Source organism: Orbicella faveolata, unplaced genomic scaffold (assembly GCF_042242905.1).
Source record: "Orbicella faveolata isolate gen_17 unplaced genomic scaffold, um_ofav_v1 contig_34, whole genome shotgun sequence".
NCBI classification, from domain to species: domain Eukaryota; kingdom Metazoa; phylum Cnidaria; class Anthozoa; order Scleractinia; family Merulinidae; genus Orbicella; species Orbicella faveolata.
Genome location: NW_028301563.1, coordinates 30,691,358 through 30,717,500, shown reverse-complemented (window position 1 = coordinate 30,717,500; position 26,143 = coordinate 30,691,358). Strand labels below are relative to the sequence as shown.

The following is a 26,143-nucleotide window of genomic DNA, read 5'->3' as shown; positions in this document are numbered from 1 at the left end:
AACTATTAACATTGAATGTCTCGTGTTAGCGTAGTCAGAATTTTGGGTGTCCAGCTTCTCCAAATGGCATATACTTAGTATTATTTCACGAGCCAAATGAGTTTCAAAAACAACACAAACTAAGACCTCCTCTTAAATTAAACCAAATGTACCAATATACGCGACCTAGCCAGCGGTCACTCCCCAGAGGAGATGAGCTTCCACTGCAGGTTAATTTATCTTTTGTCGTTGTATTTCAGGTTTGTTCATGGCGTATTGTATTACGGACTCTCTTTGAGTTCAGGTGAATTTGGTGGAAGCATCTATTTGAACTTTGCTTTAACAAGCTTGGTTGAAATGCCTGCGCATGTATTATCGATTGACAACTGCAATAGGTGAGCCGGCGTCAACGGCGCACTGACATCTGAGTGCCCGTCTCGCAGAGACCGCTATCCTTTTGGCCAGCGCTATTCCTTATCTACCGGGTTTATTTTTTCTTTCCATTCTTTTAGGTTTGGCCGTAAGAAGAGTATCATAGCTTACTTGACAACTGCAGGACTTTCTGTTGTAGCAATCTCATTTATCCCAGCTGGAACAGAAAACACAGGTAACGAGGAAACAATATCTGCGCTCATTATGGCAACATACCGGGGGGAGGGGGTTGCAAAAAGCATTAATAAGAAAAGCAAGAAAAAGTATGTGCATAGACGCTGAGGCGGGGAACATGTGAAAAGGTGGGGTATGCTCGTTGTCTCGCTTAGGACCGTAAATCACGGATTTGGTCTCACTCAGTTGACATTTTTTGGAGTTAAGTTGTTAACTACGCAAGAAAATTATTTAAAAGAACAAAATTCAAAGCTTTTTGAGCGGTGTTTAGCATTTTATGCTTCAACATTTCAAGCATGGCGTGGCTGCACAAAATTTATCAGAAATGTTAAAAAGAACATCGAAATTTATTGCCGATTTTGTTACAAGCATTACGCGCGAAATCTTTATTATGATATGAAAGTTTCTTGGCAACGGTTCCCTTACTGTTTTTCCTTCAGCTTACATTGCTGGTCGAGTCACGCTTGGTATTCTGGGTAAACTATTTATCACCGCTTCGTTCGATGTCGTGTACATTTTCTCGGCCGAACTCTTTCCAACCGTGGTCAGGTAAAGATCTGAAACACCCAGGGCACACCTATTTACAAGTAAAATAATTGTTATAGCTTGATGCTTACCAGCGGCAGTTTCAAGGCTGATACATTTTGTTGGGTCCTAAAGACGAGTCAGACCGGGTTGTGAAGTGGGCTCTTTGTCGTTCGACTAAGGAAGGGAGGGAGGGGTGATTTGCACCTTTCGAAGGGGTCGAGGTCCCTAGCGTAGCGGTTGATCTAATGGAGCGTTCTCTCTTTCCTGAGCCTAATAGGCCATTTCTGGGTTGACCTAAGCCTCTCTATCAAAGCGAGGCCTGGTGCGTAATCATTTATATGAAACCGAATTTAATTTGCATGTGAATGAAATCTCATTTTCATATGAAATGATGCGCACCAAAACTCGCGCTTAAGGTAATTCGGGAATGTCCTATTGGGGCGTATCAATAGATAGAGCATAGCTTTCGGGGATCTTTCGTCAGCGAAGACGATTTTCGGCAAAATCAATTTCCAGGCTGGTTACACGCAAGTTCGGTAAGCTAATTTCCAGATGACAAAATGCAATCGTTATAACGTGCCGAGTTTTGTCTAGAATCTCAACCTTATTCGTTGTTATTTAGCTTCGATCAATCAATTTGGGTCATTGATTATTACTGTCTCTTTCTTCCTTTCAGAAATAGTGGCATGGGCATAGTAGCGCTTGCAAGTGATATTGGAGGTTCCTGTTCGCCATTTGTTGTACAGATGACACGTGTTAACGCCATTTTGCCGTTTGCCTTTATGGGCGGTTTGTCTTTCATTGCAGTCCTTTTCTGTTGGTTTCTTCCGGAGACCCTCGGGAAAAGGACCCCCGAAGTAATAGAAGACACTGAGGTGAAGCAAGGTATACAATTCACACGTTAGAGATACATTGTTTGCCTGAGGCCTCGTCCACACTACGCGGTGGAATTTGAAAACGGATATTTCACTCTGAAAACGCATCAAATGTTTTCCTCCTATAAGGCGCCGGAAGAATTTCAAAAGGCAACAATCACCGGTCATTTTGGATTTGTGTTGGAAAAAAACTCCGGCGGGGAAATCACATAATTATCGTGAGGTCATTGTTTACGAAAAGCTCCATTTTCAAATGTTTACTGTCCACACGAAAACGCAAAGCCGGCGTTTTCAAATTCCTCCGGTTTGAAGAGCGTTTTCAAAAGGCTCTGTTTTCGTGACGGATTGGTGTGGATGATAGGCCTGACCTTAGAAGTAAACCTACGTTTTCAAATTCTTCCGTCGTAGTGAGGGCGTGCCCTGAGAAAACGAACTTCGGCTTAGCACACAGCCGGTGGGTCTAAAATTTGAATTGATCAATCAGTACTCAGCAGGCGGGAAAACCGTACTCTCCCGAAGTCAATGTACCACCTTCTCGTACTGCAGACGGCTGTTTTTGTTCTTGGCGTTAGGTAAAGAAATCATGGAACTGAGGCAGCAAGAGGGAGCCAAAGTTTAATTTTCAAGCGAGAACTGAAGAAGGGTCGAAGAACTTAGGCGTATATGAAAAACTAAAGAATTGCATACACGATTTTATACCATGCTATAGAAAAAACAGCCAATCAGAATACAGGAAAGCCGTTGTATATCTGACGTTATAATCCATCAAATATTTTCGCTCGCGCGCGATTAGTCTAAACGCGTCAAGTGACCGAATATTCCCCAGCTAAAACTGGGGAATATCTGATATTAGTATATACCACACAAGTGAAGAGTACCTTTCGCGCACGCTGATTGGCTAGCTGGGAGGTGATTAGCCAAGTGCTATTCACATCCGAGCAGCCGAAGAAAAACAAAATGGCTTTCCGTTTCAAATAAAGTTGCTCTTAAACAAATCAAGTTACTCTTTGGTCCGCTAGTTATTCAGCTTGTGTGGTATATACTAAAACAATTATTCACCTCAGTGTCGGAGAAGGTGGTGGATTTTTACCTCTCCGCTTCGCGGCTCGGTAGATATCCACCACTATTCACCTCCACTTCAGTGAATAATTGTTAATTATAATCCATCAAATATTTTCACTCGCGCGCAATTGGTCTAAACGCGTCACGTGACCGAATATTCCCCAGCTGAAACTGGGGAATATCCGAGAATATTCCCCAATTTTCAAAACTGCACGTTTTGCGAAAAATATTTGAAGGATAACAAACACAATAGCCTTCATTTGACGTGAAAATATGCTCGAATATTTGTCCTTGGACATTATCTGTTCCTCAAAGCCCACAGTTTTCCTCCAGCTACACTCTCGGAAAACTGTTCGCTTCTCGGAACAAATAATGTCCAAGGACAAATATCCAAGCCTATTGTCGCGCCAAATGGAGGCTATTGTTTATGTATTTCACCCGACCTTCCCATCATGCGCTGCGCGTATGCTCCACTGATTGTGCTGGCCACTGTATTTTCTATTGCATGATATAAAATAGTTATGCAGCGCTCTCTCGTGGGTTACCATGAAATATCCCACTTGTCATTTCCTTGGTGACTCGTGGGATATTTCATGATATACCACTCGAAGCGCTGCATAACTAATATATACGTGGGACATAGCAACGACTAGTAAGCAACTTCAGGTTTCTTTAGAGCGGTTTTCATTTCAGTGTCGAAAGTAATTACATAACGAGCCTGACGTTCTTAGCAACCAAAAAACAGACCTGGGATCCCGTGGAGATGTAGAACTTTTAGTCCTACATCTCCACGGGATATCCAGTGGCTTACAACATTCCAGTGTAATCATATCCCTGTCGGTGATCGTTTATGTTTCACAAAACGCGTCAAGTTTTGCACGAATGTGTCATAATCCTAAGGTGTGAAATTAAATTTACTGTAAGACAATTCCATCGTGTCAGAAAGATACAAAACATTTTACTAGTCGGCGATTCGGGAAATCGCGCGACTGACGTGAAGAATTTGGATTAAAAGAAAAAATAACGTTGAAACAATGTGTTTTCTAGGCTGAGGCGCAAACGCCAGTTTAAAACTTAGACTTTTTGATACATTTCTTACTCTTGTAAAGCTACGGAGCACGTATAGATGAATCGTTTTCGCTAATCTCAGTTATCACTGTTATTCACTAAGCGAGGGGACTATGCCCAGCAGCCCAGAAATGTCCGAGAGTCAGAAATGTTCTCAGATTTTCCGCGGAAAGCCTAATTGAAACCTGTTTAGGGTATTCTCTGTATACATGTTTGTTGCTTAGCGATTCCAAAAATAATCTGAATTTTCTAGTATTCGAATTCGAAGATCGACACCGACACTTTGAAAATCAATTAATGTTATGGGCAGTCAGGAAATTATCTCAAAAATTATGTCAAAGTTCTCAAGAGCGATAGAAATCTCGAGTACATGATGTAATTCTTTACGAGAAATGCCGAGCGATTCTGGAAACAGCATGACGGAAAAATCACTATCACGAGTTTGTTACATATCCCGAAGCACTCAGCAACTGTATTGCATGGACTTCAGCCTGGATGAACCAGAAAGGATATGTAACATGTTCCTATGATGTCACGCACGACGGAAAAAATAACTATGACGATTTTGTTACATATCCCGAAGCACTCAGCAACGGTATTGCATGGACTTCAGCCTGGATGAACCAGAAAGGATATGTAACATGTGTCTATTATGTCACGCACGACGGAAAAATAACTAAAGCGATTTTGCTACATATCCCGAAGCACTCAGCAACTGTATTGCATGGACTTCAGCCTGGGTGAACCAGAAAGGATATGTAACATGTTCCTATAATTTCACGCACAACGTAAAAATAACTATGGCGATTTTGTTACATATCCCGAAGCGCTCAGCAACTGTATTGCATGGACTTCGGCCTGGGTGAACCAGAAAGGATATGTAACATGTTCCTATAATGTCACGCACGACGGAAAAAATAACTGTGGCGATTTTGTTACATATCCCGAAGCATTCAGCAACGGTATTGCATGGACTTCAGCCTGGATGAACCAGAAAGGATATGTAACATGTTCCTATAATATCACGCATAACGGAAAAACAACTGTGGCGATTTTGTTACATATCCCGAAGCACTCAGCAACGGTATTGCATGGACTTCAGCCTGGATGAACCAGAAAGGATATGTAACATGTTCCTATAATGTCACGCAGGACGGAAAAGTAACTATGGCGATTTTGTTACATATCCCGAAGTACTCAGCAACTGTATTGCATGGACTTCAGCCTGGATGAACCAGAAAGGATATGTAACATGTTCCTATAATGTCACGCACAGCGGAAAAATAACTAAGGGGATTTTGTTACATATCCCGAAGCGCTCAGCAACTGTATTGCATGGACTTCGGCCTGGGTGAACCAGAAAAGGATATGTAACATGTTCCTATAATGTCACGTACGACGGAAAAATAACTATGACGGTTTTGTTGCATATCCCGAAGCTCTCAGCAACTGTATTGCATGGACTTTAGCTTGGATGAACCAGAAAAAGGATATGTCACATGTTCGTACGATATGAACGAGCGAGGGAAAAAGGACGATTTTGTTGTTGTTTTTGTTTCCTATAGTGTCACGCATTACTGAAAAACTATGTGGTTTTTGTAAAATATCCTGTAGTACTCGGTAACGTAGAAATACTGCGAGGACGTTTGCGTGGGAAAACCAGAGCGGATTTATAATATGTGGCTACATGGTGATTTTACTATCTAACTGGATTCGTCTTTCAGAAAACTGGTGTACCATGGACTTCAGTTTAGGGTCTAACCCACGAATGAAAATAGTGATTTAACATTTTAGTAGCTATCTAGTCCCCATTCAATCTAAAAGCATGACAATGGGTGTAAGTTATGATACAAATAAAATATTAATCGGAAGACTTAACTTGGTGCGTTTGACTTGTTGAGTTTTGAAGCTGTTGTCTTAATTCGATGCTCTGGGAGGTTGGTCACGGGCAGCGCAACCTGAAAACACTTCCTGGTTCTCTCCGTCGTTTTTGGGTGAATGAATTCATGTATAAATCAATCGTGGCTGGCGATTTCGTTTGGTTTTCAGCAACTGTTTTATGGTTCAAGCGAAAACCAATCCAAATGTATAGTCAGGGCAGCTCCTTTGTTTCCCTTCCCGTGAAAAGAAAACCCACGCGCCTTCTTCAACTCCTCAAGGCAAATTCGATTGGAAACTGGCTCAATTTCGTACAAATGCGTCAGACACCATATCTTCTAACTCAGAGGCACATCTCGTTTTGTGTCCGTTTTCAACGACCGATGACGGGTTCATTCGAAGTCGAAGTCTTTTTTTTTTTATGACCGCGCAATATTCCCGCGTTATGAAAATTTATTATAAAATGTCAATTATGTGGCCAGATCATATCTGAAAATAACCAGGTTACTTTTGTACACAATTACTCTCACTGAAAGCAATTATCGCTGACCACAATAGAACCGCAAAAGTCTTGCGATGACAGCAACCTAACAGATAAATGACATCACCCCATAGCAACCGGACCTGGCGAATTTTTGAGCTTCCGGTTAGCTCTGGCTCGTGATGACAATTACTTTGGTTTTGACTTGCTGAGTAGTCTAATTGGTAAGTAATTGGTTTGGTTTTGGTTTTACGACACCGCTCTATATTGTAATTTGTAATTGCATTTAGTTTTAGTTTAGTTTAGTTTATTTTAGTTTATTTTAATGAGAAACCAGAAACTGCAAGGGACCGCACACGATAAACGCTGCCAACGTAGGATCTACATGAGATCTGATAAGTCAAAAAATGTATGAAGATAAATAGTAGACTGGAAGGCTGATACACAGGCGGCCCAAGCTCTCAATGTTATCCTTTTTTTTTTCCTTTTTATGCGAACGTTCAGGCTAACGTGACATATGGCATGTACTATTACATAACGACCGAATTTGACCACGCGAAACATGACTCTCGCCTTGCAGCATATGGAGGTGTTGTGTTACAACGGTTTGAATTTAGAAAGGTTTGTATGGGAATGCAACGGCTTTGCTTGAAAAGCCAATTATTCTTATATTTTGGGAATAAAATCTACTTACCCTGTTGCTGTGTTGTATTCTTTGTTGTTTGCCAGCTCCTCGGGCCGATCTCACGCGATTTCGGCGAGTTATCGTTCTGTGGGTTTCCACTACTAAAAGAAAGACAAGGCCGGACACTGATTTCCGGAGTGCCCGCCGCTCGGAGCGAATAAATCCAGTGAAAATTACCCTGCCGGCTCAATTCCTCCGTAGAATCGAAGGAGAGATGTTGAAGTTCCATGTCAGTTCACTCGCTACGCGATTCCGTCCGCAACGCCTTCGCAACGATACATTTATTTCGAGATTGCTTCGCTCGCAAACTCGAAAACAGCCGCGTCACAAAAGTTAGGACACTTTCGCGGTGTTGGGTAACTATAATTAGCCCGACCGGGGGTAGTCAGCAACGATTTGTCAACGGTCAAACCATAATGCCCCCCGGGTACCCTCGTGCTTTAGTTGTCAAACCCATAAAGGGAGTGCCCGGTTACCCGGGGAGCATTTTGGTTTGACCGTTGACAAATCGTTGCTGACTACCCCCGGTCGGGCTAGTTATAGTTACCCAACACCGCGAAAGTGTCCTAACTTTTGTGACGCGGCTGTTTTCGAGTTTGCGAGCGAAGCAATCTCGAAATAAATGTATCGTTGCGAAGGCGTTGCGGACGGAATCGCGTAGCGAGTGAACTGACATGGAACTTCAACATCTCTCCTTCGATTCTACGGAGGAATTGAGCCGGCAGGGTTATTTTCATTGGATTTATTCGCTCCGAGCGGCGGGCACTCCGGAAATCAGTGTCCGGCCTTGTCTTTCTTTTAGTAGTGGAAACCCACAGAACGACAACTCGCCGAAATCGCGTGAGATCGGCCCGAGGAGCTGGCAAACAACAAAGAATACAACACAGCAACAGGGTAAGTAGATTTTATTCCCAAAATATAAGAATAATTGGCTTTTCAAGCAAAGCCGTTGCATTCCCATACAAACCTTTCTAAATTCAAACCGTTGTAACACAACACCTCCATATGCTGCAAGGCGAGAGTCATGTTTCGCGTGGTCAAATTCGGTCGTTATGTAATAGTACATGCCATATGTCACGTTAGCCTGAACGTTCGCATAAAAAGGGAAAAAAAAGGATAACATTGAGAGCTTGGGCCGCCTTTGGCTGATACTACGTGAAAAACGTTTCGAGACACCAACATGAAAAGAACCGGTAAAGTAGGATCGCAACAGTGGACAGCTGTTTCGCCCTTCTTGGGCTCGTCAGCACTGTGTAGCGAAGATATAACTCACTTGCGCCCCGAAACACGCTTTGTGGCAACGAGTGTTTCGGGGCGCAAGTGAGTTCAAAGTACGGAACTTGATATAGTGAACGGGTCATTTTGCAATTTATGTGCGTTGGCTGTTTGGATGGCGTTACATATCTTCGCTACGTTGATAAAGAAAATAAAAAAAGATAAGTTCTTTTGGTGGAAAACAGACTAAAAACTTAGGAAATTATAATAATTTAGAAAGCGCTAATTCCCGATTTCAAATGAAAAAAAAAAACATTCTTTTAAACCGCTGTGCTGGAACGAAAATTGTGATTCATGTTGCGATCGATCACACCGACTATCAATCTAAAAAACAGCAGGGAAAAACTACTCCTCAAGTTTTCTTCGTTCTTTTTACTAGCCCAACCTCACCTTTGGGTATTTATAGTACTCTTCTTCTACCGCTTATGCTGCTAACGATAACAGCAAAAAGAAAACGTTAACATTATTCGCGGGTATTCGCGTTTATTCGCGTAGCTGGCTTTAATGAGCAGCGGACTGCCCTCACGCGTGCACAAAGTACGATCTTGCAAAGTCGAGATTTTATTTTGCGCGTAGAACCCGCGCTAAAAATTACTTATCTACGAAGCTAGTATCTCAAAAACGGATCCGTTGACCCTACTTTTTTAATGCGTGCAAAAAAATATTGAAGAGCAAAAACGGAATGCATGTGCGAAATTTAAAAGAAAAAAACTGTGGAGTGGAATTTTTCCAATCTTGAAATTTCCATCTTTTTTAATTTTAAGCAAAATCTACTCCACAGAATTTTTTCTAATTTTACCGGTTTCTTGTTTTGTGTGTAATAAAAAGATTTTTATAAGAAAACAACAAATGGGGTCGCCGCCTTAGTTTTTAAGATAGACGGGCAATTGATGGCAAAAAGTGGGTCAAGTTTGTTTCTATGCAACAGAACAGTGCAACCTTAATTTATGACTTAAACACAACGAAAGGTACAGTGGAGAGTTACCTTGAAAAAATTGCGCAGCCATTCAAAACAGTGAAAAATCGCACCTAGTTCTAAAAGTCTCAAAAAAGCAGACAACTGTTTTAAGCCACCTCAAGCTGGAACTCACTTGTTGTTTTGGTTTGCCGCTTCCCTGCTATGAGAAGAACCCGGCTTGGGTTCTGATTGCGAAAATGGTTTTATGACTAACGGCTTCCTGGACAAATTCCCAGGTTCAAACTCTTAACTTAATTACATTCTGATGAAACAGGAGCCATAATCAGAGCAGCTTACGACGAAAATAGTTAAGCAAAATTCCAGCAGTCATAAACGTAGAGTTGTGGACCAAAAATATAAAAAAAATTCGGGAATTTCGGACGCCATTTTTCCCCGCGCTACATCCGCAAAAATCCACGCAGCATGTACGCCTGTGTGCCGCACGCGATGCCGCAATTTTTTATAAAAATAGAAACATTGTCCCATATCATAGGGACAGCTCCTGGATGAAAATAATTGACAAAGGTTCCCTATGAAAAAAATTACAACAATTTAAAACATAGTTGCTGACCAATCATACTCAACACTTGCATTTTAAGCAGAGAATCCCAGGGGCAAGGGCTATTTGCATTTCAAAAGACTCCTCTCACAAGCCTCAGTTGCAAGCTAGTTCCAATCCAATACGGCGGTCTGTTATCATCCTCGATGATATGTATTTACAATCTGAACGAGGGTTTTACATGCATCGATAAACTGCTTTGTGGGCATGCATAAAATTCGCAGACAAAAAAACTGCTTTTGTGTTTGGGATATAGCAAAGAGATTGTAAGCTGAAGATGGAAGTGCTGAAGTCCAATTATGGTAATCCAGCAACGCAACACAGCCATTTATAATATGGGCTTGTAACGCTGAACGATGGTGATTCGAATCGTAAGAAGTGAACAAGAATCTAACAGCGCTGTGACTTGTCGACAGCATTTTGCATAAATCAGAGAAAACATGGAAAATTATTTCCATAAACGTTCATGCTGATTTTGTTTTGAAAACAACCTCGTCATCGCTCTTTAATAGCAGATGATCATTACTGTAATTAACTCTTGCTACCGCTCTGAGTGTTATTAATATATTCACACTGTCGGGATTATTACAAATTGCATCATATTCATCAGAATAATTCTTGAACTAGCTTGAATCTCATTCGTTAATTAGCTATAGTGTAGGACAGTATTGTATACAGTACAGTATTGTATAACAAATTGTATACAGCTGTTTCGAGAAAGGTTGTCTCACAAACGAGGAAAATCTTACGCGACAACGTCGAAAGTTATTATTGGTAATGGTGGTTTTACGGTTGCTTGTTTGAAGCTCAAGGTGTTTCAGCGTGATAGAAGGAGACAGCACAAACACGTGTATTCATGCTTTTTCCTTCCTTCTTGCTGAAACACTGTGAACCTCAATCAAACAACGCTAAACTCTTACGAACCATATTACCAATTGGCACATTTACACTTTTGTGAGACAATCTTTGTCGAAACAGCTGTAATTTAGCATGTGGACAACAGATGAGACTATTGGCATGTTTTAATTTCCGCCTCTGCGCAGAGGTGACCTTGTAAAGGTCACGCCTCGACTCAGAACATTTTGATTGCACTCATTCACGCCTGATCTGTTCTACCGACACTGTTAACTAGTGAACATGCAGAGCATTTGTTTGCCATTTCGGTGGGTTAACCGACTTTAACCGTCTTTCAACGAACACAGATCATTAGCTGAGAAGGTGAGGTAAACTAACTTGATCCAACCTCAAAGTAAGATAAGAGCTTGGAATGTAGATCTTGGTCATATAGCATTAAACTTCCGGGTAATAACTTTTCGATTCAAACTGACGAATCTCGGTACTTTTGGTAACAGAACCATGCAGTGAAATCAAGTAATAAGATGAGAGTTTTTACAAATGTGGTAACTTTTGTCCGTAGCTACAACGATAGTATGAGTCCAACTGTCGGTAGTTGGGAGAAACAATACTCTAGCGGGATTACGTAAGCGCATTTTCAAGTAACCGCGTAATGGCCGAATTTACACCAGGGACGAGAGACCCGCTCGAGACTGGTTTGCGTCTGTGACGAATTCAGTTCCTAGTCCCGTCTTCGTATGAAAACGGGACTGCCTTGGCGCACTAGAGCCTGCTTGCAGCCTCAAGCAGCCTCATCAGTGAATCGCCGGTCGTAGCGCATGAGAGCTTGCTCGCAGCCTAAAACGGGACGGGCCGGATTTCAACGGGAGACTTGATAAAATATTCAGTTCATGGAAAGAGATCAATTAATTAGAAGACTGAATATCGGGGTACTCTGAATCAGTGATGGGACTTTTCGGATTTTATTGCTGTCCTAATTTTCATTCCATTCCCGAAGAATTTACAGGGAGGGACTGGTCGCAGCGGCTTGTCCCACGAACTGTTCACACGAAGCGTTTTGAGGAACAAGTCGCAGGGACTTGTCCCAAAAATTCAAACCAGTTTGAATTCGTGGATGGGACTTGTACCCGCGACTAGTCCCTTCGTGTGTGTCGACCTTTAGACCAATCGCGCGCGAGCGAAAATATTTCAAATCTATAGTATAGATTTACGAGTTTGTAACAACGAGCGAGGAAAAAGAGAAGGAATGAGTGAGTGCGCGAGTATTATCGAGTAATTCATCGCATAGCGTGTTCATTATTCCACTACATTTTTCTTGTTATTTACTTAACTTGGAAAATGGGGTACTACAAAAAAAATAGAGAATGCTGCTGTGTAACAACCAATCTTGTTATACCTCTCAACCTAAATACGTTTTCCGATTGGAGGAGAACGTGTCACGTGCCGTGGGTCAAAACTCACTAACTCCCTAGGGCGAACAAAACTCACTGACTCCCTTGGGAAACAACAACTTGAACTTTCGACTTGCACGTGATCAGGTAGTGCACCTTGAAACCGCGGCAAATTTGATGGCCAGCCGGCATCAACCAAATAATTCTTTCACAGTCTTTTTTCTATTTTTGAGTTGAGAGGTATAACAAAACACTTAATGACTGGCCCCACGAGAAACAGTGAGACCCTCAATGTTCTCCGTGGCGAAGTTCATTAAAAGAGAACATTGAAAATACAGAATGTTTTCTCATTTCTCCGACGTTTCGGAGAACGATTTGGAAAATAATTCCTGGATAATTCAATTCGCAAAGATAAAAAGACGGATGATTCTCTGTTTAATACTCGACCTTTAAACCGCAAAGCTGTTGAATGAATAAACGCATATACACACTTCCAAGTGTCAAAGGACAATTCAGTCCGCGAGATTTAGCTTGAGCGTAAAGTTTAATATTGCAGTGAAATCCCTATTTTTCAAACCTCCAAGGGAAACGAAAATTGGTTTGAAAAAACGGGCAGTTCGAGAAATCGGGGGTAAAATTACAGTGTACGACTGAGGAGGGGGAACGACTTTTGGTTCGAGTCATCGTGAAGATCGAAAAATCGAGGGTTCGAGAAATCGGATTCCACTGTACATAATATTTTCAGAAATTACTGGAAGTCGTTATGTGATAGTTCGTTTGGTTCTATCAACTGTCATTTCGAGCTTGTAGCAATTTTGCCGAAGAATCATTGCCTTTCTGGTCATTGCTTCCTCAGTGCCGTAAAGATCTTTAAATGCGTTAATAAACTCTTCCCTGACTTCTAAATCAAGAAATTTACTCCGCGCTCACAAATTCACACCAGAAATACTAAACAACGCGGTCAACTGAACATTTCAAGGTGCCGTCGAACCACCGAACACTGTGGTCCTTCACCTACTGTGGTGCTAGGCTCTGAAATAATTTAAGAGACGATGTTAAATCTTCAGACTCTGTCTTTAGGAAAAGAATTGTTTACCTACTTTTTTCTGATTTAACTATGAATTTGCAAACAGTAAATCTAATCCACTGTATCACGGCACGTAGTTATTACCTCAGTTATTTGGTTATTTTTTTAAAGTTATTTTAGTATGGTAGTTATGTAGTCTGTAACTGAAAACCCTTGTAAGGAGTTGCAATAAAGTATGTATGCATTGGCGGATTTAGGGAAGGGGGCGCCCCCTTTATTTTGGGTAAAAAAAATCGCAGAAGGAAAAAGTCCCCCCCACCCCCTCCCCGTAGCTCCGCCACTGGTCATACGTGTTGTATCTCTACTGTATTGTATTTGTATTTTGTGCATAAGGAGGCAATTAAAAAAAAAGTTTTCATATTTTTCTTCTCGGACTTATTTCATGGTGTACTTTTATACTTGTCTTTTTAAGAACTTAAAAACCCAGTGATAATAAAATCTCATCAAGAGCCCAAAAAAGAAGTTAACATTTTACTACAGCAGGAGCTTCCTGACTGCAGTCAGAAGCGATGTTTTGTCAGACAAAAAAAAATGTGCTTGTGCTTGCGATATAGCAGAGAGATTATAAGCTTTAGGGTTTGAACGAAGATAAAGGTACTGAAGTCCAATTATGGTAATCCAGTAACGCAACACAACCACTTATATAATATGCGCTTGTAACGTTGAACAATTTTAATTCGAATCGCAAGAAGTGAGCAAGAATCTAACAGCGCTGTGATTTGTCGACAGCATTTCGCAAATCACAGAAAACATGGAAAGTTATTTCCATAAACATTCTTACAAGTTGATTTTGTTTTGAAAACAGCCTCGTCGTCGCTCTTTAATAGCAGATAATAATTATTGTAAACAACTCTTGCTCTGAGTGTAATTAATATATTCACACTACCGGTATTTCACGTTGGTTTGTTGCAAATTGCACCACATTCATCAGAATAATTCTTGAACGAACTTGAATTTCATTCCTTAATTGGTGTCGGACAGTTCGGCAAAAACAACAACTTATATAATTTGGCATGTGGACACCAAATGAGACTATTGGCATGTTTATTTCCGCCTCTGCGCAGAGGTGACCTTGTAAAGGTCGTCTCGACTCAGAACATTTTGATTGCACTCATTCACGCCTGATCTGTTCCACCGACACGGTTATGCAGAGCATTCGTTTGCCATTTCGGTGGGTTAACTGACTTTAACCGTAATTGAAGGAACACAGATCATTAGCCGAAAAGGTAAGGTAAACTAACTTGATTCAACTTCAGAGTAATATAAGAGCTTGGGATCCCGGGCTTGGAATGTAGAACTTGGTCAAATAGCTTTAACTTCAAGATGATAACTTTTCGATTCAAACTGACGAATCTCGGTACTTTTGATGACTGAACCATGCAGTGAAATCAAGTAATAAGATGAGAACTGTTACAAATGTGGTAATTTTTGTCCTTAGCTACAACGATAGTATGGGTCCAATTGTAGGCAGCTGGGAGAAACAACACTCTAGTGGTCTTACGTCAGCGTATGTCAAGTAACCGCGTAATGGCCGAATTTACACCAGGGACGAGAGACCCGCTCGAGACTGGTTCGCGTCTACCATGAGTCCCGTCTCCGTGTGAAAACGAGACTAGGCTGCCAGTAGCCCGGCTCATGTGCTAAGGCACGAGCGGTGAAAGTCAGTGAATCGTGCTGACGTTCATGAGACCCTGCTCGCGGGCTAAAACGGGATGAGACAGAATTGTGACATGAGACCCGATAAATTATTCAGTTGTTGAAAAGAGACCAATTCAAAATTAGAAGGCTGAATCAGCTTCTATGACCGGGGTACTCTGAATCAGTGATTACTCTTTTTGGATTTTATTGCTGTCCTAATTTTCATTGCATTTCATAACAATTCAACCGCAATAACCATGAACTTCTTGTCTTCTTTGATCATTATACCAGACAAGCGTGACGTCAAAAGATTGACACATAAGTGTGACCTACGGCCCTTGAAACATGAAAATAATTCAAGCAGTCAGCATTCTTGTCATCTCGTGCATAAGCGGAATTAATTGCGGTAAGTGGAGAAAATTTACCTTTTAGTCTTCACGTATTTATTTATCACCCGATAGAACGGTGTTCAGTTGAGTATGCAAAAACTACTCCGGCCGATCACAAAGGACACAGACAATCCTATGAACCAATCAAAACTACAGCCGATTACATGTAGCTGACATAAAGCGCGGGAAAAGATGCATGTATGAGTTAGTCGCGAGCGGTTTTGGTTTTACATCTGATCTGACGAGAAAGTGGCGCATGACTTTTAAACCAATCACAAAGCGCGGTGATGCAAAAGAAAAGAAAATGCGTATTACTTTGGTCACCCAAGTGAAAAGCGTTCTAGTATCCCAAAGTAGGCTATTTGACGCAGGGAATCTTCGAGTATTAAATGCATCCATGTCTAACTGCACTGGCCAATCTAGGGGGAGGGTCCTTGATCCCCCACTCCGCCCCCTACAGGTATGGAGCCTGCCTATCAAAAATTCCTGGATCTACCCCTTGAACCGTGGTGGATTCTGTGATGTTAATTTGAGACTTGCCTCTAATTGTTTTCCCTTTCTTATCAAACAGAAAGTAATTATACTGAGGTGGAGTCGAATTCGAGGTGAGCACTGGAAAAATATTGTATGAAATGTTTTAGTGTGACTTCATTTCTTTTGTGAAATTCTTAATATATCTGTGGTATATTCTCGTGCCCATGCCATTTTCGTATCTCTTAGCCAACGGGCCCTTCGTTCTCGTGCCAAGGCCCCAGCCCTTTTCGCGTCGGTTTCTCAGCCGGTGTGGGGACGAGAATGACTGATTTATGGTACTGGCCAAACATCAGGATCAAACGAAACAAAGGCTCGAAAGTTCCCACATTTAACTTTGAGCTTTTTGCCCGAGATGGTAAATGCTTTCACTGACATGATAAGTTATTGCGTTTTTTTCCTTTGTTTTCGTTTCAGCTGCGTGCCTGCCGAACCTGTAGTAAATGCTTCGACAAAAAATGCTGCTTGTATTTTTTACAACTACACGACCAAAGACGGTATTTGCAGAAATTCAATCTCAAGTCTCTACGTGTTTGGCAATAGTACTACATTGCAGTATGGAGAAACTCAAATTGCGAAAATGGCACGTTTCTTCCGCGAAGTTAGCTCCGTTCAAATATCAGAACAGTGTGAACCGCTTATGATAGACTTATTTTGCCGATATCATTTCCCGCCATGCGATACGTCGCTGGCCAGACCTCACGCCCGGCGGATATGTCGCATTTCATGCGCGTATCTGGTCCATGGCTTGTGCGAGAAGGAAATGGAGTTTTTCAGGGAGGCAATTGCAGCAGTTCCTGGCCTGCTGGACAAAAACATACTAAATTGCACTCTGTATGACACTGCAAATGGAGGGGATGTTCCGGAATGTTATCAATACCACACTGTACCAGGTCAGTATCCGGGGGGAGGGGGAGAATACTCAGGCTCGCAGGCTTATCTCTTAACAATGAATGAACTTGCTCCGTCTTTTGATACCTTTCTATCAGTATATAATTACCAATTTTCTGTGTCTGCCCCGTCGTCTTTTCTTCTCTTGCTTCTCGGCGGGTTTGGCATCTTTCGTACAAATTAAGAATACAATTTAATTAATGCTTTCCAATTATCTCGTTTGGCGTCATTTAATATTTCTCTACCTTTACTACAGGCGATGATACCAAGAGCACAGGTCAGTGATATTTAACATTTTTAAATTATTGATTTTAATTTTAAGGAACCCTCTGTGATTCCCGATATGTTTCGGTACTGTTGCATAAGCTGGTGTTGTAAGTCTTCTAACCTCTCTAAAACCGCAGTAAAACCAAAACCAAAACCAAAGTAACCGCTTGATTACTTTCGACACTCAATTGAAGACCACTTTAACCTGAATTACATTTGGAACTCAACTAAACAAAATGAAAAATCTCCAAGACCTGAAGGTATGACCAGTAGCTACTATTATTTTACAGCTAATGACAGTATGTTACATTGCTTATAGACTGTTACTATGGTGTCGGAGTTGGTTACCGTGGCAACGTCAACATCACCCAGTCCGGTCTCACTTGTCAGGCGTGGAGATCACAGTGTCCTCATCGTCACTGGCGGATTCCTGAAGATGTCGCTGATGGACAGAATGACTCCAACGCGTGTCGTAACCCAGATAGCAGTGCCCCGGATGGACCTTGGTGTTACACCGCTGACCCAAACGTGCGATGGGAATATTGCAACGTATCGCGATGTCCTCCAAGAGGTTTGAATAGTTTATAATTTTTTGTTCTTCGGAAGAAATAAAAAAAGAAACTATGAATTGACTATGTGAACTGAAAACTAACAAAAATTTTCAAGAAGTAGATAGCATGGTAAATGATACTCTAAGCTGTGTCGAATTTCTTCATATTCTAGACTACCTTGCTACTACCCGTATTTCTATCGCACGCCGATAGTATTTGAAGGATCTCGCCTTTCACTAACTGTTACCGCAGTTGTCATACACCAAATGAGTGAGCGGCACTTCCGCGCAGTCTAATTGTTTTATCGTAGCTTGATGACCATAAACAACAACAACAGCAACAACAGCCGGAACCTTTATTTCAGCTAAAACTACTGAGAGGAGTCTCCGTTCTGAGACTAACACACCTTGATACCTTAATAATCACCCAGTACTCCAAGCCTGTTCACTGCTACAGGCTGCAGCCATGCACACATTATCATTAACTCAGTTTCCATTTAATGATAATGGTAGTGTATGCGTAATGAATTTTATTTAACGATAATGTATTAGCTACGGACTGTTTCAGTGAACAGGTAGACTGCATGATAGTTAAGGTATCATGCAGTATCTTCTTCATGAAAAAAAAAAAAACTAAAAATAACAATTAAAAAAATCATTACATTTTCATATATTTATTCTCGGTTGCTTCTATCTCACTAGTTCCCGAAGAAGCTCCTTCTTCCCTCAAAGGCTATCCTCTTAATTCAACTGCCATTCACATCTCGTGGAGAAGGTTGCCTCCCTCCCGCTATAAAGAACAGCTATTGGGCTATCGTGTAAAATACAGACGCCTTGCTTCTCGGACATACAAAGAAATCAATATCACAAGCAACTTCACAGAGACCGTCCTGAAAAGACTTTTCGCACAAACTGAATACGAGATCCAAGTCAATGGTTTTAACGAAATAGGCCATGGGCCGGCCAGCAAGGTCCTCGTAGTAAAAACAGTCTCAGTTGGTATGTTGGAAATTTTTTCCTCTTGCTTCATACAGTATGGTTTTCATATATAAGGTGTGACTATATACGTAACAAAAGAGTACATGTAGTACTGTACCTTCCACACATTACTTGCAAAAAATTTCGGACGTTTAATTTTTGGCAATGGCAGTGGCAATTCGGACAAATTTCGGACAAAAATTTTGGGCACTTTACTGAAACATAACTGAAGTTAATTTGTGACTACAAAACACGAATTATTCTGTGAAAATGATAGTTTTACCGTAAACTCAAGGTTTTACAAATACACCGACGGGAAAATGACCCAAATTCATACTTATGTCAACCAGTTTCTTTACGTATTTCAACTAGTAGCTTTGGAGTTACTTAAACGTCTTACACTGTACTGTAAATATTTCGAATTCTTAAATTAAAAGTTTCGCACGGGTTTATTTTTGGAAAGTTTTTTCGTCCATAATTTTTTGCAAGTAATCTGTAGGTTTTATATCTGGAAAATAGTGATATATAAAGACAAAAGCAATTTCTCGGTCTAACGAGAAGGGAGTTTAGAAAATGAGCTTTGATATTGTTCTTACAATTTTCCATCATTCGCACAATTTATTTACCTTTCGTCTTTCACGGCGGTGCCAAATTTCCCGCCTCAACCAAAATGGTGGGTTCTTCAAGGAAACTGCAAATGGAACACGTTTTACTTACAGAAATTTCGGGAAATTTCTAAGTGGCCTCTGTCTTCTTAAATATAAATGCAGTGTATTTATGTTATGATTTTTTCAGGTGAAGTTGCTGTCGATCTAAACATTCAGTTGGTGATAGATGCAGATTTTAGCAACGATCTTCTGAATCGAAGTAGCAACAAGTTTATGGCTATGGAAGAACAGATTAGAGCGGCGGTGAGAACAGATTTTGTCTGCTTGAAGGGCTATCTTCTGTACGCTATTGAACAATTCATACAACTAACTTAATTAGCCCCCACCTCTGGGGAGACCCATGGAGAAAACCCAACCCTGCTCCCCTATATTTGATCTATAGTCATGTAAATTTGCCAGTAGGTTATTCAAAACCACATCAACCGTCCTTTAAAGTGGTCCTCTGTATTCTAGCCTTTTTTCTTAACGACTCGTTGTTTGCGCAAAACCAGTCTTAAAGGAGCTCAGTAACGGTATTTTGAGTTATTCTGGCTACGTACAAAATTACCGTTAAATTGAAGGAAACCTGAAAATAGTAGTTCACTAAGATAGAAAAATACCAAAGAGATAATAATAAACCATAAAGGAACAGGGATAGTCAAGGATAGAGAAGATTGACACGGATAACAAACCACTAACTATCGTACTAACTGGAAAAATTGAGACTAAATTTTTCAAGATGACTGAAACCGTGACGTCGCTCCTTTAAATGGGCTTGGTCACGCTATGAGAATGCGCGTCGGGTTCTTCCAATTGTCACATGCGTCAAATTTGTCAGTAGAAAAACGTTCAACGAGTAATATAAGTTGCATAGTTCAACTTATCTGTTTTAATTCAATTGTAGATCATGCGTCATTACAACAAATCTTCCGTTTTGAAGATCTTTGACATTCAAGTCTTGAGGTTCTGGTAGGTCCATACTTCCATACCATCCCACAACAACGTCACCATGACGTCATCATTCTACAATCTTCAGTACCTTAAACCTGCTACTCTATGACCTAACCATCACCGGCTCCATTTTTGTTTGACCGCTCGTTGTCCCTTTCTCGCTCGAAGTACCCTCATTATGGCACGGACGTATAGCATAGCCGGCTAGTGTATTAGATGAGAAGAAATATAGTTTTGTTTTCCCTATATCCAACCTGTTGTGCGCTTGCACCCGAAGACGGGAACGAAACCGCACTGAAAGGAGTTCATATTTTCTATTCACCGTGCTTAAACACAACTACTAACAGCAAAGTGTCCTTATTTCGTAGCATGGGAAGTGTGGAGGCCGACCTCGAGATCTTGGCCGTAATAAACTCCAACACGACGAGAAAGGCTGAAGCTCTTAATCATTTAGTCGAGGGACTTGACTCTGGCATATTAGAAGGACTGAATGTTTCTGCAATACGAGTTCTAGGTAAGCAATTCTAGCGGTAAGGAGTAGTCTTGTATATCATGATTCTTTTTCAGCAACAAGCTATAGGACGTTATATTTCAGTCTTATGAAAAAAAAAAACGGTTTTGGCTCTTCAGAGTGCCAAAATTGGGAGGGGGAAATCCCTGGAGCCCTAGCACTTTGGTACCTTAGAACGCTAAAGTCCTTGAGCACTGAATTGAATAATAATTTATTAGGGAACTTAAGCAATGACGACGGCGACGCCAGGGACGGCGCCTAATAAAACATTGCTTATATTTTACCCCAGTAGAATGGGCCATTTGCTTCATACTACAAATTGATAAGTCAAGTCGGCGAAAAAATTACACTTTAACCTAGAAGAAACACAACAAATGTGACTTAGAAGAGCTACATAACGATTTGAGCAATTTGAAAACTTGAGTCTAACCATCCTTGTTCCTTTATGGTTTCCTGTTATCTCATTGGTGATTCTCTATCTTAGTAAATTACTATTTTCAGGTTTATTTGAACTGAAAGGTAATTTTATACGCGGCCAAAATAACTCAAAATACAGTGACTGAGTTGCTTTAGGCCAATTTAAGAAGCTGTAATCGATCTCTGCTATTCGGTAGTGTTCTATTGACTTCGTTTTTTGTTTTGTTTCTTTTATCGCGTAGAAAATCCCCAGCCCCCAAACGACTTAAGAGCAACAGTTGTACAGACACGTTACATGGTGCTGCAATGGAATCGGCCAAAATATGGGAATTTTTATGGAATACAAAACTACACCATCGAGCAAAAAACGGAACCCTCGGGTAACTTTATCGTGAAACAGACACTGCCGTACTCTCGCACTGGAATAACCATGGAGGATTTGAAACCCTCAACAGAGTACAGTATTCGAGTGTCAAGCAACAATAAATATGGAAGATCTGATGGTGTTATGATAACACAAACGACACTACCTGGTAATTATTTTCATAAATTATAAAGGTATCAGGTAATTATTATCATAAATTATAATTATAATCATAATTATTAACTATAATTGAATACTTTAGCACCCTTTTAATTCCCTAAATATTTTCACGCCATTTCTTCTATTTATATTTATTCAATTCTATCATGTATTTCGAACTTGATAATGATGACATAGAGTCATCGAAACGTCGCTCACTTTTCATATCGCTAATTTTCATTCTAAAATTATAAAGTTGCTAGGTAATTAGTATAATAAATTATAAAGCTATCAGGTAATTATTATCATAAATTATGAAGTTGCCAGGTAATTAGTATCATAAATTATAAGACTGTCTGGTAATTATTAGCATACATTATAACGCTCTCAGGTAATTATTGTCATAAGTTATAACGTTTTCAATCAAGTGCATGACGTAAAACCAAAACCAAAATAATCACTCTAGTCAGTCACAAAAGAAACAAACAATTCAATTAACCAATCAAAACTCGAAGTAAATACTGTTCCCACACGGTAGAATAGTCAAATTCGTGGCAAGGCAATAACTCAGAGTCGAAGATTCCACAAGATTTATTTGAACCACGAGGTCGATGCTAATACAAAATGGCTGACCGAGTCTCTATATTTGGTCAAGAGGACATGCGCCCGCGATACAATCAGATAAATCACCGCGACAACCGCTGAAACGGTGAAACATTAACATGATACGTTCCTTAACAAACACAGGTACCTGACGCGAAGGGCGGGAAAACGTGTGCAAGCGCTTCACAGTTGGTTTTGGTTTTACTTCTGATTGGTTGAAAAGTGGCGCGAATTTCTGAAGCCAATCGTGTAGTGTAGTAATGCAAATCCAATTACTTATCGACACTCAAGTGAAAACCGCTCTATAAAGGTAATGGACCTTTTCGGCGATACGGCAGCCATTTTAAATTCTGTTGTTTCAAATAGCTATTATGGGATGCGTAGGGGTAAATTAGTATGTATTTGCACCCTAAGCATCCCATAATAGCTAGATGAAAAATGGCCGCCGTATCGACGAAATTCTAGCAAATGCCATAGGTAAATGGTTGATTCTGAGTTAGCACAGCCCGATTCTAAGAAGAAAAAACCCACCCTTAGCTAAAACCTGGGTTAACATAAATAGTTCAAAAGATGAAAATCAAACTCATTTTTACCCCGGTCTTTATCTCTTTTTTTTTTCTTTTCATCTGTAGTCTTAATTGCTCTGTATTGTTTAAATGTCGAGAAAAACAAACAATAAACAAGTTTGTGTCATGTGTCAGCATGTGTTGTCTTTTGTTTACAGACAACTTCATCCGAGATTTGTTGTTGATCATCGTGTTGCCGCTAAGCCTAGCCGTTTTGTTTGTTATTGTTGTGTGCATAAATGTTCGACCATGTGGCAAACCAAAACCGGAGAAGTATGAGGTAAGCAAACCGTTGACGTATTCTATTTATTAAGTTAAGCTGAGCGAGTGGGCCGCAGATCCAAGCTGTAAGCCCTAGGCTTAAACAAGTTCGTGTAGGCGGGCTTTGGCTGAGCTTATAACTGGGGAGCTTGCATTTCATGGCATCTGGGGAGGAAGACTGATTCTGAAAAAGGGCGTTGATCTGTATTCTCCTTGCATAGTTACTCATTGTCTATTTCTCTTTGAAGTACAATGTTCTGTGAGAACTTAACGTAGTAAATATAGAAAAGTCCGATCGGCTTGTATACGGAAATGAAGGGGCGGGGGCATGGACTGACGGTCAGGACATTGTTTTTCGGTCTGTTAAAGCAAACAAGGGTTTTTTTTTTCTCGCCTAGACACAGTTGTCGATGAAAATCATGGGTGGAGATTGGCTTGAATTTACCCCATCAGATGTTCAACTTCAGGACAAGCTTGGGGAAGGCGCGTTTGGTGAAGCTTATAAAGGTTTGGTTCGAGTCGATAAACAATGGCGTGAATGTGCCGTAAAAAAGCTAAAAGGTAACGCGTTTTGTGTGAGTAAATGAAACTTAATAACCTACTAACTGAACATCATGATGACTTCGAATTAACCCTAACCTAAAGACAGAATGGCATGAGAATATTGTGATTATTAAAAAGAGGGAGGCAACAAATCCGGCAAACACAAGCTAGTCAGTATGAAAACTGAGGCTGCTTAGGAACCGTCCACACTATGCAAGAGAAATATGAAAACGGCGCTTTCACTTTGAAAACACAACAGATAGTCAGATTCTGTCCGCGCTACACCGGAGGAATCTAAAAACGCAACAATCATCGGTTATTTCGGATTTTTCTTTGAGGAAAACTCAGTCAGGGATATCACAAGATTACCATGACGCCATCGTTTTCAAAAAGCTCCGTTTGCAAAATGTTTTCCGTCCACACGATAACGAAAACCCCGCGTTTTTCGTGACGGATTAGTGTGGCCGGTAGACCTAACCGGAGAAATAAATTAAAGCTACGTTTTCAAATTTCTACGGCGTAGTGTGGACGCTGCCTGGGTGATACCACTATTTGAAACCACGGTTGAATAATAAATTAGAAATTGTCGTTCAAAATGTTCTGTTTTTTTTTTCTTAATTACAGTGAATGCAACAGAACGAGAGACAAGGGACCTTATAAACGAGCTTCAAATTATGGTTACTGTTGGTGATCATCCTAACGTCATAAGTCTTATTGGAGCTTGTACAAGGAGCGGTAAGCAATGCAAAGTCAGCAAATGATTTCAACTTCGAAAATGTCTCCACTACGCCCGGTTTAGAGTTGCAAGCTATAGGTTTCCTAAACGTGCGTTGTTGATTAAAATATATAAGCGTTATCGTCAGAATCTTTAGAGGAAAGAATCAGCATAGTATAAGAATCTCGAAAGAAAAGTTATCTTCTCGCTGTAATCATCGTTTAAACTGGTCCACGATAAAGAAATGCATTGTCCAAAGTTTGCAATACATTGTATTTGTTTTGCCGCATTGATATGTCAAAACATTGTACTTACAATTTGTACAAGTATAAGGTTAACTGTGAAAATCAGATTTCTCCTGCATTTCCACTGAATGGGTCCATAATTAATTCATTAGTAGCGTTTCGACAGAGCCATCCTTAAAAATATTTTATTGAAAATAACTTGTACTGTCAGTTCTTAGAGTGAAATATTGCTTCTTTCAGGTTTGGGGACCCTGCCATGGGCCGGAGAAAGTTATACGCAATACTGTTCTCACTTTAGTTCATTAATATTTACTGAGCGACTTTACTAAAGTTTAAACATTATTACCTTAACCAGGGCCAATATTGGTGGTGGTTCGGTTGGCTGAGAACGGTTGTCTGTTGACTTACTTGAAGAAAAACAGAAAAAACCCTTATGTAAACGATAAGTGTCACGATTCTTCACAAATCGACAAACTAAGGATCGCAAGAGACGTTGCTAATGGAATGTTGCACCTTGCCACTAAGAAGGTACGTGACATTGCCCGTTAAAAGAAAAAGTGGAACTAATTCAAAATTCTCGAATCTGATTGGTTACCGGCTGGCCCTTTTTTTGTTGCATTTGAATGGTTCCCTCTCTTGTCGGAATCTCGAAGATAATTCGAATACTTTTAGTCGCCAAACAGTTTCGACTTTTTTGTTTTCATGAATTTGTTATGATTATCGTCAATTGGCAACACTCAGGAATTCTGCTTTCCATATCTCTCTTTAATCATACTCGCGATTTTTCTAATCACTCGTATGATTACAAACACAAACCGAATTGAAGTCAACTCAGTTCATTGATAAAGTAGTGGACAACTGTGTGACGTCACAAGATCTAAGATAGGGTCGCACAGCTGCGCAAAATCCAAAATGTCCGTGATTTTCCAACTCCTAAATGCTCGTCTTACCTACTTCAAAAAAATTAAGTTTAAGCAGCAATTTCTTCCGGAACAAGATATTGCAGGCCTACATTAGATGTAAGTGCTGGCAAATATAGGCTGCCCAGATATAAGGGTGAAATCTAAAGAAACTTAACTTTTCTCTCTTCCTTCATTTTCTAGTGCGTTCATCGTGATCTTGCAGCAAGAAACGTGCTTCTTGGCAAGAACAATGTTGCCATGGTTTCTGACTTCGGCATGTCACGCGATGTCTACGAAAGTGGTGAATACGAGAATATAACAGGGGTATGAAAATTTATATATAAATTAATGGTAGTATCTAGAAGAGTATCCAGGGTAGGTCTTGCTGTACTCAAACGAGTATTAAACTATTAAAGACAAATGTGAATACAGACAGAATACAGACAACGCGAAACCATGTTTCCAGATAAACGGGCCACACATAAGTCAGACTGCAAATGTCTTGCAGACTTTTTTAATCGAATTCTGTCGCCGTGTCTTGGAGAAATCTCCAAAAACTAATTTCAATTTATTCTGCACTCAGACAACATCTCCTTCATGGTGTTCTAAACGCCTTTTTTGCGAGCAGAGAAACTTAGTCATAACGTTAGCACTGAAGTTAACAAAAACGCAGCAAAATTTTCATGGTAGTGTTCCTTTAATGGTAACTAGCTGGTATTTCCTTTTGA

General features: G+C 40.4%; 2 protein-coding genes across 5 annotated transcripts in view; both read left to right on the top strand.

The window, feature by feature from the left end:
• Positions 1-2,815, top strand: part of LOC110048901 (organic cation transporter protein-like) — a 13,626-nt gene extending 10,811 nt beyond the window's left edge. Inside the window, exons 4-8 of the mRNA XM_089271822.1 lie at positions 240-374; positions 492-586; positions 1,026-1,134; positions 1,790-1,998; positions 2,561-2,815. Of these exons, the coding sequence (XP_089127948.1) occupies positions 240-374; positions 492-586; positions 1,026-1,134; positions 1,790-1,998; positions 2,561-2,607 (595 nt within the window). The 3' untranslated portion in view covers positions 2,608-2,815. The remainder of the gene's footprint in view (positions 1-239; positions 375-491; positions 587-1,025; positions 1,135-1,789; positions 1,999-2,560) is intronic.
• Positions 2,816-11,036: 8,221 nt separating this feature from the next.
• LOC110048889 (uncharacterized) overlaps positions 11,037-26,143 on the top strand; it is a 20,034-nt gene continuing 4,927 nt past the window's right edge. For 2 of the 4 annotated variants that reach the window (XM_089298916.1, XM_089298913.1), the window contains exons 1-16: positions 14,339-14,518; positions 15,217-15,331; positions 15,886-15,919; positions 16,263-16,738; positions 16,993-17,013; positions 17,323-17,574; positions 18,256-18,552; positions 19,327-19,442; positions 20,083-20,147; positions 20,498-20,643; positions 21,300-21,590; positions 22,908-23,029; positions 23,409-23,571; positions 24,178-24,288; positions 24,869-25,041; positions 25,617-25,739. In XM_089298916.1, coding sequence (XP_089155042.1) covers positions 15,271-15,331; positions 15,886-15,919; positions 16,263-16,738; positions 16,993-17,013; positions 17,323-17,574; positions 18,256-18,552; positions 19,327-19,442; positions 20,083-20,147; positions 20,498-20,643; positions 21,300-21,590; positions 22,908-23,029; positions 23,409-23,571; positions 24,178-24,288; positions 24,869-25,041; positions 25,617-25,739 — 2,451 coding nt within the window. In that variant the 5' untranslated portion in view covers positions 14,339-14,518; positions 15,217-15,270. Of the gene's footprint in view, positions 11,173-14,338; positions 14,519-15,216; positions 15,332-15,885; positions 15,920-16,262; positions 16,739-16,992; positions 17,014-17,322; positions 17,575-18,255; positions 18,553-19,326; positions 19,443-20,082; positions 20,148-20,497; positions 20,644-21,299; positions 21,591-22,907; positions 23,030-23,408; positions 23,572-24,177; positions 24,289-24,868; positions 25,042-25,616; positions 25,740-26,143 lie in introns of those variants that run through there. The other 2 variants (XM_089298915.1, XM_089298914.1) reach the window with 2 other exon arrangements.